This window comes from Rutilus rutilus, assembly GCF_951802725.1.
Source record: "Rutilus rutilus genome assembly, chromosome: 13".
In the NCBI taxonomy this organism is placed as follows: domain Eukaryota; kingdom Metazoa; phylum Chordata; class Actinopteri; order Cypriniformes; family Leuciscidae; genus Rutilus; species Rutilus rutilus.
The window spans coordinates 29,673,890-29,694,184 of record NC_140218.1 but is presented as its reverse complement, the minus strand read 5'-3'; the positions used below and the strand labels follow the sequence as shown (position 1 = coordinate 29,694,184).

At 42.4% G+C, this 20,295-nt stretch overlaps 1 protein-coding gene across 1 annotated transcript in view; it reads right to left on the bottom strand.

Annotated features, from left to right (window-relative positions):
- The window catches only part of bmp7b (bone morphogenetic protein 7b), a 59,680-nt gene that overhangs the window by 1,433 nt on the left and 37,952 nt on the right, over positions 1-20,295 (bottom strand). The window contains exons 2-6 of the mRNA XM_084428929.1: positions 16,231-16,423; positions 8,882-9,030; positions 6,565-6,768; positions 4,954-5,030; positions 152-262 (exon numbers count right to left, since the gene is read on the bottom strand). Coding sequence (XP_084285055.1) covers positions 152-262; positions 4,954-5,030; positions 6,565-6,768; positions 8,882-9,030; positions 16,231-16,423 — 734 coding nt within the window. The remainder of the gene's footprint in view (positions 1-151; positions 263-4,953; positions 5,031-6,564; positions 6,769-8,881; positions 9,031-16,230; positions 16,424-20,295) is intronic.

The window sequence follows — 20,295 nt, the reverse complement described above, 5'->3', positions numbered from 1 at the left end:
TTTCTTTACTGTCACTTTTCATCAATCAATTTAATGCATCCTTGCTGAATAAAATTATTAATAAAAAATAAAAATAAAAAAAAAAGATTCAGCATTGTATTTATCATTGGCAGCTGTGGCAACAAGTACATTTTGGACCTTAGAGGCTTACCAATGTCTGTACGATGGCGTGGTTTGTGGCGTTCATGTAGGAATTGAGAGGAAAGGCACATTCTCCCATACAGTAATAAGCAGCGTAACCCTCAGGAGCAATAATCCAATCCTGAGAGATGGACAGAGAATAGATCTGTTAAGACAACATCCACCTTCAGTCATAAAGCCTGAGCTAGACCTTTCCCAACCAGACGCTCTTCATTTTCACCATGCAAGTCAGATCGCTCCGATTGTGATCACAATAAAGTGTAATTGTGTTGAGGTATGTGTAAAAATGTTATGGTTCAAAAGGGAATTTGGGGTGGGGGAATGTAAATCCACATAGTAGAGTTGGGGTCTCCGAGTCCTCGCCAGCTGTTCTGAGAGAGTGTTTATGTGCTGTGATCCAGTAGGAGAGACAGATACGCCACAGGTGGCAAGACTATCGTGTGTAAACAGAAACGAGGCTCTCCTATCTCTGCTTGACTGCTGTTGCTCGTACTCTTCAGCCTAATGGAGTGAACGGCCTGAGCTACACAGACTCGTAAAACTGTTTGAGCCATAAACACAGTTAGAGATAAAGTGGAATGTCGAGTGAGATGGAGAAGGAAACCTGCTGGAAAAAAATCAAGTTAAACCCGATTAAGCTGGTTTTTGGAATATTTTAGCTGGTTTGTTGCTGATTATAAGCTTGTGGTCTATCAGCCCTAACCAGAGGGGCGTTTCACAAAAGCATCGCTAGACAACTATGGTCGCGTGTTCCGTCGTTATCCAAATAGTTCAATGAGTCGTTGTTTCCCAAAACCACAGTTCCAACGAACATCTGCAAACAGCATTCAAAGTTGTGTGGTCTGAAATTTCTGAATGACAGCTCTCAATCTGTGGTTAGAAGCAGTTTCTTGTTTGCATGACATGTGGACTTAATAAATCCTTATCTTGAGCAAAATAAGCAAGCTGACATTCAGTACAATCTGTATCTTTTATTTCGAATACATACAAATGTCATTTATTTTGTCAAGAGATTTAAAGCGCTGTTTTTGAAGAGTGCGCATGTGTGTGCTCTAGTAGCCTACGTAAGCACGAGAAAAATGAGAATTAATCAGATGCCAATAATTGACAAAAACTATCAGATGCTGATAATTTATAGCAAAAAAAAAATCTCAAACAGATTCATTAAAATAAGTTCCCTTTCGAGAATGGTCACTTCATATTGCATAGCTATACGCAGTGGGGAAACTCCTTTCCTCGAGAATATTGAAGCCTATATTTAAAACGCAGTGCAGCTGCACAGCAAGTACAATCAGAGCAACTAGCTCACCGACTGGCTGTGCTGCAGCAACTGCACATCGTGTGGCGAAGCGGCTCTAACGCGAGTTCCAAAGAGACCCGCCAGAAGGGGTGTGGCTTATAGCTATAAAAGCCCACCATTTCACCATAAAATCAGATTTAATTTCCTTCAGCGACCTTCACTTCTCTGCCTCTTCAAAGCCTCGCCGTCGAATCAAGCCCTTCAGCTGGAACGAGCATTCTCAGCGGACTAGCGTCGTCTTCTCTTTGGAAGCCGCTTCTCTTCTGTCGCTCTTCTGTTTCAAGCACAGAACACCCGGGTAACCGGTCCCCCTTCACTAGGCGGCCCATCCCCAGTTGTCACTCTACCTCTGTCCAATCGGGCCGAAACCTGGCAAGCCAGCCCCGATGTAAATATGTGCACAAAACACAACACACAGGTTTCAGGTCCCCCTGTTAGGTGGCCCACCACCATTTGTCATTCAACCCCTAGCCACACGACCCCAGGCCTGGCAGGCCATTCCCGAAGTGTCGAGTTGGGTTTTAAACACTATATTCGCTTGCAGACCCCCGCACTTTCAGACGGTCATCGAGACTTCGGTGAGAAGCGACGTGACTCACATGCTTCGCACCGAATTGATAAGCTTGCTAGCAAAAGGGGCCATAGAGAAATTTCCCCCCGCACTAAGCCAGTCAGGGTTTTAGAGTCGCTATTTCCTTGTGCCAAAGAAGGACGGCGGCACCAGGCCCATTTTAGATCTCAGACATCTGAACAAAGCCCTCATAAGACGGCCATTCAGAATGCTAACTACCAAACAAATCCTCGCGCAAGTTCGCCCAAGGGATTGGTTTTTCACAGTGGATTGAAAGACGCATATTTTCATATACAAATTACACCTCGCCACAGGCCATTCTTGAGATTCGCCTTCGAGGGGCAGGCGTATCAATACATGGTCCTACCGTTCGGCCTGTCTCTAGCAACCCATACATTTACAAAGTGCATGGACGCATCGCTTTCTCCCCTGAGACAGCGGGGAGTAGCCGTACAGAACTATCTCGATGACTGGCTCATTCTAGCTCAGTCGAAGACCGAGTTCCTGATTCACAGGTCCTGGCTCCTGGGCCATTTGGAATGCCTAGGGCTCAGGATTCAATGTCTCCAAAAGCAAACTGTCACCCAGCCAGAACGTCACCTTTCTGGGTACAGTTATTGACTCAACGCGGATGAGAGCCCAGCTCACGGCCGAGCGCTCTCTCTCTATCCAGCGGTTGGTAGCGTCTTTCAGGGTGGGTGCTCACTCGCCTCTCAGGAAATTTCAGAGAGCTTTGTGCCTCATGGCTGCAGCATCGTCAGTACTCCAACTGGATTTACTACACATGCGCCCCTTACAACATTGGCTCAAATTGGCAATGCATGGCGCTCAGGGCGCCTGCTTATCAAAGTGAATCACTGCTGCATAAGAGCCCTGGCTCCTTGGAAGGCTCCGAACTGGTACCAGTCCGGCGTAACCATGGGTGTGGCCCCCAGGAGGAAGGTGATATTCACGGATGCCTCCAACCTAGGTTGGGGGGCACTGTGTGAGAGCAAGCCCGTCTCCAACCTCTGGTCGGGCCCGGAGAAGGAGTTACACATCAACTGCCTCGAAATGAGAGCGGTCTGTTTAGCTCTCAAAGTGTTTCTGCGAGACCTGAGAGGACACCATATCTTAGTCCGAATGGACAACATGTCGGTGGTGTCCTACATAAATCACCAGGGCGGCCTCAGGTCAGGCAACCAGTATGGCATGGCCAGAAACCTCCTCCTTTGGGCACGAGCCAACCTGCTCTCTCTGAGGGCTGCCCATGTTCCGGGCATCCAAAATCTGGTTGCGGACATATTATCCCGAGACAACACTGCCCCCGGGGAATGGTCTCTCAACCCTCAGACGATCTGTCTGATCTGAAGTGTGTTCGGAAGAGCGGAGGTCGACCTCTTTGCTTCAGAGAACAACACTCATTGTCCAATGTTCTTCTGGCCCAGACACCCGCTTTATGCATTTCCTCCTGTCTCGATGTTGCCGCAGGTCATCGAGCAGATCAGAATGAGCAGATACTCTGTCCTTCTGGTAGCCCCCCTCTGGAAGACCCAGGTTTGGGTCCCAGAACTGGCACAAATGATGGACTCAGCCCCATGGCCTGTACCGATGAAGAAGGACCTCATGCAGGCGAACGGGGCGATTTGGCGCCCTCGCCCAGACCTGTGGGCCCTCCATGTGTGGCCCCTCAACAGGCATCCTGGGACCTCCCAGAGAGAGTCCTAGATAATATTACTGTGCCTAGAGCGCCCTCTACGAGGTGCCTCTATGCCCTGAAATAGTCAGTGTTCTCGAGCCCCATTCATGTGAAGTACCAGTTGTACTCTCTTTCCTTCAAGAGCTGTTGGATGCGGGACGCTCCCCCTCCACGCTCAAAGTGTACATGGCGGCTATAACAGCCTACCACGCTCCTGTGGCTGGCCAATCACTAGGGAAAAGCAACCTCGTCGTTCGCTTTCTCAAAGGGGCCAGGAGGATGAACCCCCCTCGGCCCCCTTCTGTGCCAGCTTGGGACCTCTCCAAGGTCCTATATATATATATATATATATATATATATATATATATATATATATATATATATTGTGGCCATGAATGAAGAATTCTTCTGTCATTTTAGAGACATCATGGTCACAATTTACTAATTCGTTCACTCGTTTTAGTTATATTAATAATCACCTTATTCATTTTTTCCCTCGTTTTAATATTCTGTGGCCACATTGATCTAATTTGTTCCCTTGTTTTGATTTAACTAAAACAAAGAACATTTATTTATTTATTTATTTATTTATTTATTTATTTATTTTTCCCACAGGTCATGTGCAGAGCTCTGTAAGATACACTACCGCCTAAAAGTAGGGTAAGTACGTTTTTTTGTTTTGTTTTTAAAGGAGTTAATACTTTTATTCACCAAGGATGCATTAAATTGATCAAAAGTGACAGTAAACACATTTATAAAAGATTCCTATTTTCAAGTAAACGCTTTCTATTTGTCAAAGAATCCTGACAAAATGTATCCACAAATATATTAACCAGCACAACTGCTTTCAACATTGATAATAATCAGAAATGTTTCTTGAGCATCAAATCATCATATTATAATGATTTCTGAAGGATCATGTGACACTGAAGACTGGAGTAATGATGCTGGAAATTCAGCTTTGATCACAGGAATAAATTACATTTTAAAATATATTCACATAGAAACTATTAATTCACAATTTAACTGTGTTTACTGTATTATTGATCAAATAAATGCATAAGAGACTTATGCTATAAGACTTTCAAAATCCTTATAAATCTTACCAACCCCAAACTTTTGCACGGTAGTGTATATAATTCCCTTTTGAATCACTTTCTGACCCCTTGTGTTCTTGAGTAGAGCCAAAAAGAGGATAGATAAAGAAAGCAAGGAAATAACAATATGAGATGTGGCAAGAACAAAAAAAGAGAAATATCACACCTGCCATCCAAGGTCTCGAAAACTAACGTACAGCTCATGTTTCTTACAGGCCTGCTTCTGATCAGCACTGCTGTTCTCTGAAAAGAAAGAGAGAGACAGATTGCTGTAGAGCTAAACCTTTTACAGAAATGATAATCACTTACGATAAGGGTTTGCACATTTAAGTCCATGTCTGTTATTTTTAGAGTCAAATATATGCTAGAGCAGGGGTTTTGTCAGACTTCAAATGTGTGACGGGGTGTTGAAGCTAAGGCTAAACTGTGAGAGACGTGGAGAAATATGAGGAATAGGTCTCTGGAGTTTGCCCGAATCCCTAACCCTCATACATATGCAGAACATCGACCCAGATTCATTTAATATCCATTTAACACTGTAATGCTATTACTGAGCAAAATAACCTGCAGAGAATTACACAGTAATAGGAACCATATGAACACTGACACACACTCTCACGCAAATTTTATCTCTGCTTCTCCTTTGCCTTAAAGGGATAGTTTACCTGAAAAAGAAAATGCTGAGCATAAAAGTTATTTATTTGACCCACTTAAGTAGGATTTAAGGATTTTACAATTTCATATCGTATTTATATGGTTAAAGTGTACTGTATTGATATAACACACTACAGTTAAAATTATGTGCTTTTGTATGTTAGTCAACACATCAAAATAAGTGCACTTCTTTAAAGTACAACAAAAAGATTTGAAATGTTCTTTAAAGTAAAACTGACATTATTATGAAGTGCACTTGTTAAACGTGCATAAGTGTGTTAAGAAAAAATATCATAAAAGTGTGCTCTCTTTAAGTACACTTAAGTGATCTTTTATTAGATTTGAATACTATTAAGCGCACTTCTCTAGGCTGAGTCCGAAATCGCCCCTATACCCTTAAATAGGGCACTATTTGAGGGGACACCCATTTGTAGCGGTGTCCAAAACCATAGTGGACGTTTTACAGTGCACTGCAATAACGAGAGTACAACTGATGTACACTCAACGGCTAGAGAATACCCATAATGCACTTCGAGAGTCGTACCGAATGAATTCCCGCGTCCGACCAGAAGATGGCGAATCATCCATCCATTCATTTTCCAAAACTGCTGGTCCAATGTGGCGACAGCATAATATCATACAGGTATAAATAGCTTTTTACTTGATTATTAAATTGTTTAATAAGGTTTATACATACTAGTTTCCATGACAAAGTTCCAGATAAACCTTTTCATTACTACTGGAGCTGCCAGTTTGCAGAGTTTCAAATGATAATTCAACAGCAAGCACAAAATATGCAAAAGCGGCAGCCCTTCCAGCTCACTCAGTGTCCGAATTCACTCACTCATTTTCATTCTCTCCTTCAATTGGACTATATTAGTGGAGTAATGTAAGGAATAGTGAACGAGGGTACGATGGGCGATTTCGAACACAGCCCTAGTTTCATCATTAAGAAAAAATTAGCATGTTATTTCCACTTTCATTTGGAACCATAGAAAGTTTCCATGGAATTATTCTTTTAAATACCTTTCTTTCGGTTCTGTTATTGCCATCTTTACATTTGCTTTCCTTTTTCACTTGCCTTCACACTTCTGTATTCAATATTGAAAACACACACACACACCTGCAATATTGGCTACACGCAGTGCCTCCTGGCCCTTGGCGGTTTTGGAGCGGTTGGGATTGCGCTGCTTGTTGCCGCCCTGTGCGGAACGGATGCTTCGGATATGGACCTCCGTAGCTTTGAAGAAGGCCACCATGAAGGGCTGTTTGCTCTGGGGGCCGCTGCGACCCACCAGCCCGGCCACCCATGGGTTCACACTCTGGCCTGCAGGGGGAGACACATACAACACTCATTTACCACTATCGGAAATCAATTACTAATTTGTTTTCCCTCTGAGATCTGAGAGGAAAGAAATACATCTAGGAATTGTTAATAAAAATGTTGACAGGTACAAATCCCAAAAGAGAAGCAGTCACAGCTCTGTGAAGTTATACGGGCCCCTTGAAAGATGTATTTGAATGTATTTCTGTGAATCGGTTCTTCAGAGAGACTGTTTAAACACCCTATATATCACTCAACGGGACAGTTTAGCAATCCTTTACTTTGTCAGAGCCATGTGGCCTAATAAATCGCGTAAAATGCATTATATAATAATCAGTTTGTCGGTCACAGTCTTATAAATCATGAGACTTGTGTAAGAAAGTGTGTGTGTTCTCCAAGAATATGCCATTTCTGGTGTTTATTTTGTGTAATCTCTCCCGCTCTCAAGAGCGCTTTTAGTTCACTGTTTACTCAGAGAATTCCAGCACTTACATCTGTTTCTGTGCCATCCTGGACTCCTTTTACCTACACAGCGGCTTTAGTGTGTGTGTGTGTGTGTGTGTGTGTGTGTGTGTGTGTGTGTGTGTGTGTGTGTGTGTAAGTAAGTAAGAGGAAGGAATGCTCTCTCTGTCTGAGCGCCGAGGTAAAGTCGGGTTGCCGGTTGCCTACAGCGACAGGGCAGGCGTCCCGCAAGCATGTCTCGACAAGCTCGCTGATCTACACAAGCCCCATAATACACTGCACCTGTTTTCATGCTAACACTTAAAACCTGTAACATCCTGTACACACACACACACCTTCCTATCACGCAGATACGGTACAAAACACACTCCCACTGCGGCTGGCTATAAAGTGAGTGAGTGAAAAGCATAGTAGATTCAATTCTGCATTGCTTAGAACTTACACTATAAAAAATTATATGATTAATAAGTTATGATAACATAACTTATCAAAATAAGTTAAGCAATTTTCTACGTTTTTTTATGTTATACAATATTCAACAAAAAATTGTAAAGTCAGTTTAATGTAATTTAAGTTGAATTGACTTAAACATCCAACTTGATTGTACTTACAAATTTAAGGCAGCAACTTTTTTTACAGTGGACATCCAAACCAAGCATTGATATTAGACTAAACTTCACCATTAATAGTGATTTCTGCTGAAACTCTAGACTAAGCATTAGTGATCAACACAGCTACTTAAGAAACATAGTCATGGAAGTATACTCTCTTTATTAACACAATTAAGTACACCTTTAAAATGTATTAATGTCAAATTAAAAGTTAAGTCATTATGTTTTAATAATCTTTTGTCGTGCTTTAAAGAAGTGCACTTATTTTGATGTGTTGACTAACATACTAAAGCACATGTAAAGTACTTGATCATAATTTTAACTACAATTAAAGTTTAAAAAAGTTAATGTACTAAACTGCAACTTCGTCATTACAATACAATTAAATATATTTAAATTAGTGCTGATATTCACATATATATATTAAAAGTGTATTTAAGTTTAGATTTTAAGACAAGTTTAGCTTGTCAGTACATTCAGCAGTAACTTTAACCATATTTCAAAGACAATAATTATGAAATTGCAAGTAAATTCCTATTTAAGTGGGTCAAAAACACTAAAGGTCAACTAATTACATTTAATATGAATTTAAACTATAATACATTTTCATTTAATTGCAAATAATAGGCAATTAAGTGTCCAAAAACATTACATTCAGTTCCATAATAAGTACACTTTTTTAAAGTCTTTTTAAAGTGTACTTCTTTTTCAAGTCATTCAAATTAGAACAATACAAAATATATAGAAAAAAAAACAAGTGCATTTTTACTAGTGGTCTCAAACGTTTGGACCCCCACTGTAGATGTTTTTCTTTGAATGGCTTTTAAATGCAATGTAATAAATTGCCCTTCAGAGAGACTGTAAACATTTACTGAACTGAACTGCACTGAACCTAAACGCCGCACAAAAGCAAAGGCAAAACAAATCGAGTGCTGTGCACTGTGGGCTCAGAAACGGTCTCATTTTTGCAATCTGTGATGCAACACAATGTTCATGTATCATATTTTGAACCAGTGACCTGTGGTGTTTGCAAGTCCACTTACCATCTAAACTTTCCAGAGCCAGCTGCAGGCCCAGATTCCGGCCCGGGTTCAGCACCCAGTGGTTACTGGTAGCTGTGATGTCGAAGACCAGCCAGCCCTCTTCTGCTGCCCAGATCACCCGTGAGTCCAGCAGGAACAAATCTGAATCCCTAATGGAGAGAGCGCATATGACAGCGTATCACATGAAACATAGCATGCACTGAGTGATTAAAGCAAGTAGGGAAATGTGGGGAAATATGTGCCAGCCCCTTAATACTATGTGCAACTTTTTTTTTCATATATATGTATATATATACAGTGAGGAAAATAAGTATTTGAACACCCTACTATTTTGCAAGTTCTCCCACTTGAAAATCATGGAGGGGTCTGAAATTGTCATCATAGGTGCATGTCCACTGTGAGAGACATAATCTAAAATAAAAAATCCAGAAATCACAATGTATGATTTTTTAACTATTTATTTGTATGATACAGCTGCAAATAAGTATTTGAACACCTGAGAAAATCAATGTTAATATTTGGTACAGTAGCCTTTGTTTGCAATTACAGAGGTCAAACATTTCCTGAAAGAAAAACATTTTCACCAGGTTTGCACACACTGCAGGAGGGATTTTGGCCCACTCCTCCACACAGATCTTCTCTAGATCAGTCAGGTTTCTGGGCTGTCGCTGAGAAACACAGAGTTTGAGCTCCCTCCAAAGATTCTCTATTGGGTTTAGGTCTGGAGACTGGCTAGGCCATGCCAGAACCTTGATATGCTTCTTACAGAGCCACTCCTTGGTTATCCTGGCTGTGTGCTTCGGGTCATTGTCATGTTGGAAGACCCAGCCTCGACCCATCTTCAATGCTCTAACTGAGGGAAGGAGGTTGTTCCCCAAAATCTCGCAATACATGGCCCCGGTCATCCTCTCCTTAATACAGTGCAGTCGCCCTGTCCCATGTGCAGAAACCCCCCCCCCCCCCCAAAGCATGATGCTACCACCCCCATGCTTCACAGTAGGGATGGTGTTCTTGGGATGGTACTCATCATTCTTCTTCCTCCAAACACGTTTAGTGGAATTATGACCAAAAAGTTCTATTTTGGTCTCATCTGACCACATGACTTTCTCCCATGACTCCTCTGGATCATCCAAATGGTCATTGGCAAACTTAAGACGGGCCTTGACATGTGCTGGTTTAAGCAGGGGAACCTTCTGTGCCATGCATGATTTCAAACCATGACGTCTTAGTGTATTACCAACAGTAACCTTGGAAACGGTGGTCCCAGCTCTTTTCAGGTCATTGACCAGCTCCTCCCGTGTAGTTCTGGGCTGATTTCTCACCTTTCTTAGGATCATTGAGACCCCACGAGGTGAGATCTTGCATGGAGCCCCAGTCCGAGGGAGATTGACAGTCATGTTTAGCTTCTTCCATTTTCTAATGATTGCTCCAACAGTGGACCTTTTTTCACCAAGCTGCTTGGCAATTCCCCCGTAGCCCTTTCCAGCCTTGTGGAGGTGTACAATTTTGTCTCTAGTGTCTTTGGACAGCTCTTTGGTCTTGGCCATGTTAGTAGTTGGATTCTTACTGATTGTATGGGGTGGACAGGTGTCTTTATGCAGCTAACGACCTCAAACAGGTGCATCTAATTTAGGATAATAAATGGAGTGGAGGTGGACATTTTAAAGGCAGACTAACAGGTCTTTGAGGGTCAGAATTCTAGCTGATAGACAGGTGTTCAAATACTTATTTGCAGCTGTATCATACAAATAAATAGTTAAAAAATCATATATTGTGATTTCTGGATTTTTTTGGGGGGATTATGTCTCTCACAGTGGACATGCACCTACGATGACAATTTCAGACCCCTCCATGATTTCTAAGTGGGAGAACTTGCAAAATAGCAGGGTGTTTAAATACTTATTTTCCTCACTGTATATATATATATATATATATATATATATACACACTCACCTAAAGGATTATTAGGAACACCATACTAATACTGTGTTTGACCCCCTTTCGCCTTCAGAACTGCCTTAATTCTACGTGGCATTGATTCAACAAGGTGCTGAAAGCATTCTTTAGAAATGTTGGCATGGCATGGAAACAAGGCATGATGGATCCATGTTCTCATTCTGTTTACGCCAAATTCTGACTCTACCATCTGAATGTCTCAACAGAAATCGAGACTCATCAGACCAGGCAACATTTTTCCAGTCTTCGACTGTCCAATTTTGGTGAGCTCGTGCAAATTGTAGCCTCTTTTTCCTATTTGTAGTGGAGATGAGTGGTACCCGGTGGGGTCTTCTGCTGTTGTAGCCCATCCGCCTCAAGGTTGTGCGTGTTGTGGCTTCACAAATGCTTTGCTGCATACCTCGGTTGTAACGAGTGGTTATTTCAGTCAAAGTTGCTCTTCTATCAGCTTGAATCAGTCGGCCCATTCTCCTCTGACCTCTAGCATCAACAAGGCATTTTCGCCCACAGGACTGCCGCATACTGGATGTTTTTCCCTTTTCACACCATTCTTTGTAAACCCTAGAAGTGGTTGTGCGTGAAAATCCCAGTAACTGAGCAGATTGTGAAATACTCAGACCGGCCCGTCTGGCACCAACAACCATGCCACGCTCAAAATTGCTTAAATCACCTTTCTTTCCCATTCTGACATTCAGTTTGGAGTTCAGGAGATTGTCTTGACCAGGACCACACCCCTAAATGCATTGAAGCAACTGCCATGTGATTGGTTGATTAGATAATTGCATTAATGAGAAATTGAACAGGTGTTCCTAATAATCCTTTAGGTGAGTGTATATATACACACAAAAACATTTACTTCATTCCTGAATGAATCAGCCATTTGAACTAATACCCTCATATCATCATCTTATTTCATCATACATATTTGAAACGACATGAGGAAGAGTAAATTAATACAGAATTTTCATTTTTGGGTGAACTATCCCTTTAATACCCTTGTAAAACCCATGCATCTCATGGCATTACTTAATGTGTAAATGTTTTCATACCACCTCTGAGCTGCAGTAAACGGTCTGTAAATATATCTAGATACCAATTCAGATGCAGCTTATAAAAAAAAATTATGGCCTAAAAGTTTGTGTAATAAAAGCTGTGTTTGTCACGGGCTGGTCTGCAAAAAATTACGAAAAGGGAGGTTTAGAGTAAATAGTAGCATTAGCTTATAACAGTATAACAGAAAAAAAAAAAACAATAGCGTGTACTAAAACACGTTCACCATTAGACAATGAGTGGAAAGAACTTAAAGACTTAAATACACAGGCAAACAAACTAAATGCAAAACAGGTGTGCTCTAATTAGTAGCATAATGAGTAACAATGATGGCAGGAACAAAGACAGGCAAACTAAACGTCCATTATGAAAATCACAAACAGGCAAACAAAGGCAAATTAATAAAATATTTCTTTCTAAAGCTACTTTTTGTAATGTCTACTTGATGCTTTCTCAATGACTTTATCTTTTGGGGGTAATTTCTCAGCCAAATTTGATGTGTGATTAATTAATTAATTAATTACTTTTTACTTTACCAAATAGCTTTTTAAGACCATCCAATTCCGGAATACAGAACATACACTATTATATGTGTAGTGTATTACATTTATATTATTTAACTTAATTCATTCATTTTAATTTTTAATATTTAAATTAATTACGTCAATACATTACATACACATTTAATATATTACATTATTTAACCACATAAAATAATCCTCATCCTCCAAGGGAACCCCCAAATATTTATATGCTCCATAGTAACAGATACCTAGAAGGATATTTGGATCCAATTAAAGATGTGAAGGTCATGTAAACCTCAGTAAGAGGAACAGAGATGGAGGGCAACTGGAGTGAACCAAAAGAAAAATACGTTCAGTCAGTGGCATCCAACTGATTCAAAGATTGGTTTATAAATCATCACAGACACGCTTTAAGTCTTGTGTCTACAGAAGAAAAGACCAGCAGACATGTACTGTTGTACACAGGCTGGCAGGACTGACACCCTATTTACTACAGGTGTGACTTTTGAATTTTGCTGTTCACACAACAGCATGAATAGCAGCTTGAATAGGCTACTATCTGTATGAACAAATAATAAAGTCAAGCCCCATTTCTATTCTCATAATAGCTGTCAATAACATCTGGTAACTTCCATACAGTAACATGACGAAGTAACTGAAATTAGTTGTATGTCAAAGCAAATTTATTCAAGTCTAAAAACACATATCATGTATACTATATACATACAAACACACTCCCCGGCCACTTTATTAGGTACACCTGCCCTTTAAATCAAATATCTAATCAGCCAATCACATGGCAGCAACTCAATACATTTAGGTATGTAGACATGGTCAAGAAGATCTGCTGAAGTTCAAACTGAGCATCAGAATGAGAAAGAAAGGTGATTTAAGTGACTTTGAATGTGGCCTGGTTGTTGGTGCCAGACGGGCTCGTCTGAGTATTTCAGAAACTCTTGATCTACTGGGATTTTCACACACAACCATCTCTAGGGTTTACAGAGAATGGTCTGAAAAGAGAAAATATCCAGTGAGCGGCGGTTCTGTGGGTGAAAATGCCTTGTTGATGCCAGATATCAGAGGAGAATGACCAGACAGGTTCAGCTAATGGAAAGACAACAGTAACTCAAAAACTTGTTACAACCGAGGTCTGCAGAAGAGCATCTCTGAACACGTCAAAGCTTGAAGCAGAAGAGCTACAGCAGAAGAAGACACACCGGTGACACTCCTGTCAGATGAGAACAGCAAACTGAGGCTACAATTCACACAGGCTCACCAAAATCAGACAATAGAAGATTAGAAAAATGTTGCCTGGTCTGATGAGTCTCTATTTCTGCTGCAACATTCAGATGGTAAAGTCAGAATTTGGCGTAAACAGCATGAACACGCATGGATCTGTCCTGCCTTCTATCAGCGGTTTCAGGCTTGTGTAATGGTGAACGATATTTTTTCTTTGGGCCCCTTTGTACCAATTGAGCATTGTTTAAATGCCACAGCCGACCTGAGTATTGTTGCTGATCATGTCCATCCCTTTATGACCACAGTGTATCATCTTCTGATGGATACTTCCACACTCGTCACAAAGCTCAAATCATCTCAAACTGGTTTCTTGAACATGATAGTGAGTTTACTAAACTCAAATGGCCTCCACAGTCACCAGATTTGAATCCAATAGAGCAGCTTTGGGATGTGCTGGAACAGGAGATAACAGCCGACAAATCTGCAGAAACTGCCTGATGCTTTCATGACAACATGGACCAAAATCTCTGAGGGATGTTTCCAGCATCTTGTTGAATCTCTGCCATGAAGAATTCAGGCAGTTCTGAAGGCAAAAAGGGGTCTAACGCAGTACTAGCGAGGTGTACCTAATAAAGTGGCCAGTGAGCATTTAGTGGATAATAGTGTTATATTATAATTAACATAATATATTAAATAAATATTGTATCCGCAGAATTAAAAACTTAAACCTAACCCGTATTATATTATATATTGTCAGTAGGGGATGTTCGTAACCTGTCAAATCTGTTACCATGATTGTGTACAGTAAACCAATGTTAATTGAAGACTGAATTGTTTTCAAAATGGAAAAGACACTGATTTGAATGACCCTTACAGTGAAAGATGGAGAAGGTGGTGGATAATGGGAAACAGGGGGGAAAGTGAAATAAGTGGAGAAATGGGAGAGTGATGAACTGCGCGTTCGCTCCAGATGGTAAGGCCCTGGGGAGCACTTCATTTCCTTAATTGACAATAATGGCTTTATAAACGGCTGTTGATCTCACAGTGTGGCTGCCCTGCTCTAAATCAAACAGAGGAATTTAGAGCAAGTCAAGAAGACAGCGTAAGAAAGGGACTGAGAAGCATTATACAACAAAAGATAAGGGGAAACGCTGCAGGGAGAGAAAGACTGGAACTACATGAACACGCTTCAGAAGTTTCAAAGCCCCAGAGTAGTTCAGGTGCTCAGTGTGTGTGATCCAAACACCTGTTCTGCTCAACATCTGCTGCCTAAGTCTAATTCAGTCTCCTTTATCACTCCATTTTTGTCTCTTTTCTCTCCCTGATGGGAGCACAATGAGGTGTGTTGTTCCCCACAGACCTGTCGAGGCAACTGAGGCCTTCAGGAGGGGTCGAGCAGCACGTAGGAGGAGCTAGACGTTCTTGAACCCAATTCACAGCGCGGGTCATGCCGATATTCTAGAAGGTCCCAAACGTGCGGTGAAGGGAAGCCCTGTGGCGCACAACTGATTCTTTGAGAGGGGAGCCGCTGAGTCGGAATAGGAAACATGGTGTGGTCAACAGTAAAGTTTGCATTGGGATGGTTAGATAGACTGAGCACTATGTGTGCGGCAAAAAGAAATAGATGGAAAGGAAACACAAATCAAATGTGTCCAACGTTTATGCACCAGAGGGGTTGAGAGCGTTACAGCCCTCAAGAGGAATGGATTTTCCTTGGAACCAATTCCCAGGCAAGAAACACCCACCATAAAAAATTGTTAACTATATGCAGGACATGGCGATCTACATGGAATCTGCAGACATTTTTCATATTTCTGAGGCTGATTTAAAAATGCAAAATGCCAGAAAGGTTTTCTTGTGGATATGGAGATGCATAATGATCAACCGATTTCGGGGGCACTGTATTCTGAGGAAAGACTTTTCTTTCTTTTTTCAGCACTAGAGTTATTAGCAAAAACCTTTCACAATTTTTATAACACATACTCATTTTCACATGATCCATTTTTGTAACAGTAGGCCATTCATATTTGCCGTTATTAGTCGCCGAAATTTGATAATAGTCATAATAGAGGATCTGTTGGTATGTCCACCAGAGAAGATGCACACCAATTTTAAACTTCACCGATCATACGGTAACGGCATTATTAAGAATTTTCAGTTGCAGCAGTTGTGTAATTTTTACATGACTTGGAGTGCGTCCTCAATGTCCTGTGGTTTATGTGTATAAAGTTTCAAAAAGTTGCGTTAAGTTTGCAACACTTCTTCAAATCAAAATGATTTCTGCCAGCACAGTCCCTTGCTGCTGTTTGCAAAATTTGATGAAGATCAGATGAACGGCCTAAGAGGTGTTCGAATAAGTAGGTTTTTTTTGTTTTTGTTTTTTAAATAGCAGAGAAATTTTACATTATTTTTAGATGTTGACCCAAGGATTCAGAGTAATAAAAAGTTAATTCTGGTGTTAGCAGAATGTGTGAAAGACCTTATTATAGCACCACCTAGTGTCCGATGACAGATGTGTGTTGCTTCTTGCTTGGAGCCTTTAACATGAATGATAGCCTACGGTATAGAATATAGATGTACCTGTCTGAGTGTTCTTCCAGCACCTGGTAGACGCTGATGCGGAAGGTCTCGTTGTCAAAGCGCTCTGGAACAAAGTCCTTGTAGATCCGGAACTCAGCCGCAGTCACCGCCTCACCCTCGGGAATCTTGGACAGGTCAAATCGGAATTCTCTGTGATGGCGCCTCACGGGCAAAAACTCCTTATCATGTTCAACTGGACAAGATAAACAGTGAAAGAGATGCATCAGCGCTTCGAAACAGTGTCAAAACATTTCCACCAAAGTGAAAGTTTAGCTTGACATTTACACTATACTCATTTACACTTGAACTCAAATGTCACCTTCGTTTGCACTATTGCTGCCTGCAGGCAAGTCAAGCCACCCCATTCTGGTTTGTCATGCATAAACACAGAGCACATTTCTAGACAGATGTTTGAACTCTCCAGAGCCACTGATTGAGACATAGTCCTGCAGACAGCTTTATGTGTCTCTTTTTCTCAAGCCCTTTCTCACTTTTTCCTTATTACTCTTTCCTCCATCATCTGGACTCTGTGAGGCAGAAGACATCTCTCCCATTTTGTGAGCTTGGGACTTGATTCAAACTGGCTAATCAAATTGTGTTTACATTTTATCATTGTGAAAACTGAATGTTTTTCGTAAAGAGGGCAGAATCTGACACTGAGCCTGGAGTGTTTTGGTAACCGAGGAGCTTGAAATAAAGAGATCGTTCATCCCAAAATGAAAGTTCTGTCATCATTTACTCATGTGTACCTCATGTGTTTACAAACTGGTATGATCTTCCTTCTTTGGTTGACGATAAAAGAAGATGTTTTGAGGAATGTTCAATCAGGCAGATATTTTACAGCTCCTAAAACAACTGTAAAACTTAGGTTGGTCCAGCCAATGCAATGTGGAGCGTAGAGCTAAAGGCAAGTTTCACCCATAGACTGTAAAAAAAATGGACGTAGTGTCCGTGACGTCACCCATAGGTTTCTGAAGAGCATTTTTGAAGGTAGGTAAGTTTGCAGTATATATATATACACCTCTGTGGCGAGCAGGACGAGGTCGAGGGCCGTGGGAGAACGGCACGAGGCCGGTGGCGTGATTGCAAATGAGTGACACCTGCGCGACGCACCGGTCTCGCATCTCTCACGGAGGAGCGGAAGCATAAAGGAGGAGCGACGACAGTGAAGAGCGAGAGAGGACAGGCCTGATTTTTATTTGATGTTGTGTCTTGCCAGCAGTCGTCCGTGAGGGGCTGCTGGCTTTTACTTTCATTTTGTATTTGGTTTATTTTTATCATTAAAATATGTTGAATGTTCGCCGGTTCCCGCCTCCTTCTTCCCGTAACAACATACCCCGTTACATTGGTGCCGAAACCCGGGAAGAAGGAGGGACACGCTGTCGGAGAGCCCTCGCTGCTGGGAGGAATCGCGGTGCTGAGGAGGTCGGGCAGCACGAGGGAGCGTCGGCCGCCGATTGCTGCCCGAGGTGATGGTGCTGGATCGAAAGAAGATCAGGTGGGACGGAGAGCTCGCTGCCGTCCTCCTGGGTCGAGGAGGGATGGCTGCCATCCGCGAGGGAGCGGAGGAGTCGCTCCCGTTCGCCGTGGGCCGGAGCCTGTTGCCGTCGGCCATGATGGGGGCGGAGCAGGGGACGGGAGGCTCGCTGCCGGCTGCCCTCGACAGGAGGAGCCATCGCCGTCCGCCAGGAGGCGGAGGAGCGTCGAGCCGTCCCCCAACGGATGTCCAGTACCATCGCATGGCACCGCGAGTGAGTCTCTCAGCTGGTTGAGGGCCGAGCGGCAGTGTGTCCGGGAACCGGATCAAAGATTTTTTTTTTTTTTTTTTCCTCTCTCCCCTCTCTCGTCTCTGTCGCTCCTCATGCTTCCGTCTCCTGTACTCTCGCCTCGTCTGTCCATACCCCCAGGTACCGCAGCCGGCGTGATCGGTCCTCCCGGGGAGGGGGGGGGGGGGAGTAGGCGCAGCCTCGGTGGTACCCCCCGGCCTGCGAGGGGCGATGGGGGTATGTGGCGAGCAGGACGAGGTCGAGGGCCGTGGGAGAACGGCACGAGGCCGGTGGCGTGATTGCAAATGAGTGACACCTGCGCGACGCACCGGTCTCGCATCTCTCACGGAGGAGCGGAAGCATAAAGGAGGAGCGACGACAGTGAAGAGCGAGAGAGGACAGGCCTGATTTTTATTTGATGTTGTGTCTTGCCAGCAGTCGTCCGTGAGGGGCTGCTGGCTTTTACTTTCATTTTGTATTTGGTTTATTTTTATCATTAAAATATGTTGAATGTTCGCCGGTTCCCGCCTCCTTCTTCCCGTAACAACATACCCCGTTACAACCTCTTACCTCGTTGATTGGGTTGATTAACAGAGTGTGGTCCACTTGTGTCTAATTAGGTTTGATTGTCTGAATGTGCTCCATGTGTGTTTAATTAGGTTTAATTATCTGATCATGTAGTGACAGCAACGGCAATCCACATGTCACTCAAGTGGCCAGGCCCTTAATTATGCAGAACTTTAAGGCTTTATATAATTTAAACAGATGAGTTATTAAAAAAATCATCCCCCTCACATTTATGAAGGGCAAAATTAGCTATACTGACCAAAACCACTTTTAGTACCAGGCTGTAAACATGTTTTTTTCTGCTGTTAAGTCGGGCATGTTAATATGGGGGGTATATGGGATTGACTCTCCTTTGGAGCCTGTCTCTAGTGGCCAGTTGATGAATTGCAGTTTAAGTCACTTCTGTGTTGGATTCAAGAGAGAGACTGGAAGGTGGTGACTGCTGATTGGCTCTTTCATTTGGAAGGCGCGGTACTTCTTTTACCGGAGCTGCCATATTGGGCGATCCAATTCCTCCCATTCATTGTAAAACCCAGTGGCCCATCTCAGCTAAATACAGTCCCTGGCAGACCACAGACACGTTAAAGCTATATAACGCAAGCACTGGGGGTCAAAAGGTTAAAAAGATGCACTCTCAAAATAAATGTAAATTTTACCTTTAGTGGTACAACAGCTTGTCACTGGGGTAGTACCCTTAAAGGGACCTCTGTACCTTTCACATAAAGGTTCACAGTAGTGCCTTAAGGGCAGGGCTTGACATTAACACCCGCCAACCCGCCAAATGCGGGTGGATTTTGCTCGTGGCGGGTAACATAGTCACTCCAACTAGCCACTCTGGCGGGTTGAATAATTGTAGTCTTTTCAAAACGCATCTGAAATAAGTGTGACACTACGACACTACAAATCCCATAGGGCTGTCAACGAATATTCTAAATTCGAATATATATTCGAATAGGTTTAAAAAACAGAATTTCGAAGGTGAAAATGAATATTCGAATGTGGAAAAACGCCCGCGGTAGAGGCGCGGCTGTCTGCTTTGCGAGTGGGCGCGCTGCCTGAGGGATCAGGGACAGGTAACAGGAAGAAGTGTTAACGTTAAACAGTATTCAATACATACTGTATTGACTGAATTGATATTGCATGAATAAGGTAGGTTAGATACAGTAGTTTCATGATGCACTGCAGGCTTCCACTGGTTTGATTATTGACTGTTTCATGTCAAGGAAAAGTTCCATGTTTACCACAGCACAGCTCGCTCGGAGCGTTCAATGTCGGTTTTATATTGGCTACTGTAAAACTTAAATTATTGTAAATAATATTTGTTTCAATCACTGAATGAAGCCTGCTATATAAGAGTCGCGACCTTAAATTGCTTGCACAAAACTCTTGCATTTGCACTCAGCACTCAACATTTGCTTATTGTTGTTGTTCATTTAAACCGTTATGCACAGAGAGCGTGACGCCTCATTCGCGCCGCAAGACCTCCAGACGTGCGTAAACGCGTCTTTACACTCGCGCCAGATGCTCTATTCACGTTTGGTGTGAACGCAGCATGAGAGAGAGAGAGAGAGAGAGAGAGGTCTGCGGTCTTGGCCATAGTTGATTTACTTGTTTTTGTGTAGGTAATACGTTGTCAAATATGTTTAAACTTAAATAAACTACCTATACAAGTAGTTATTAGGTCCCGAGCACCGATGGTGTGAGGACCCTCTTGGAATTGCTCTGTTTATGT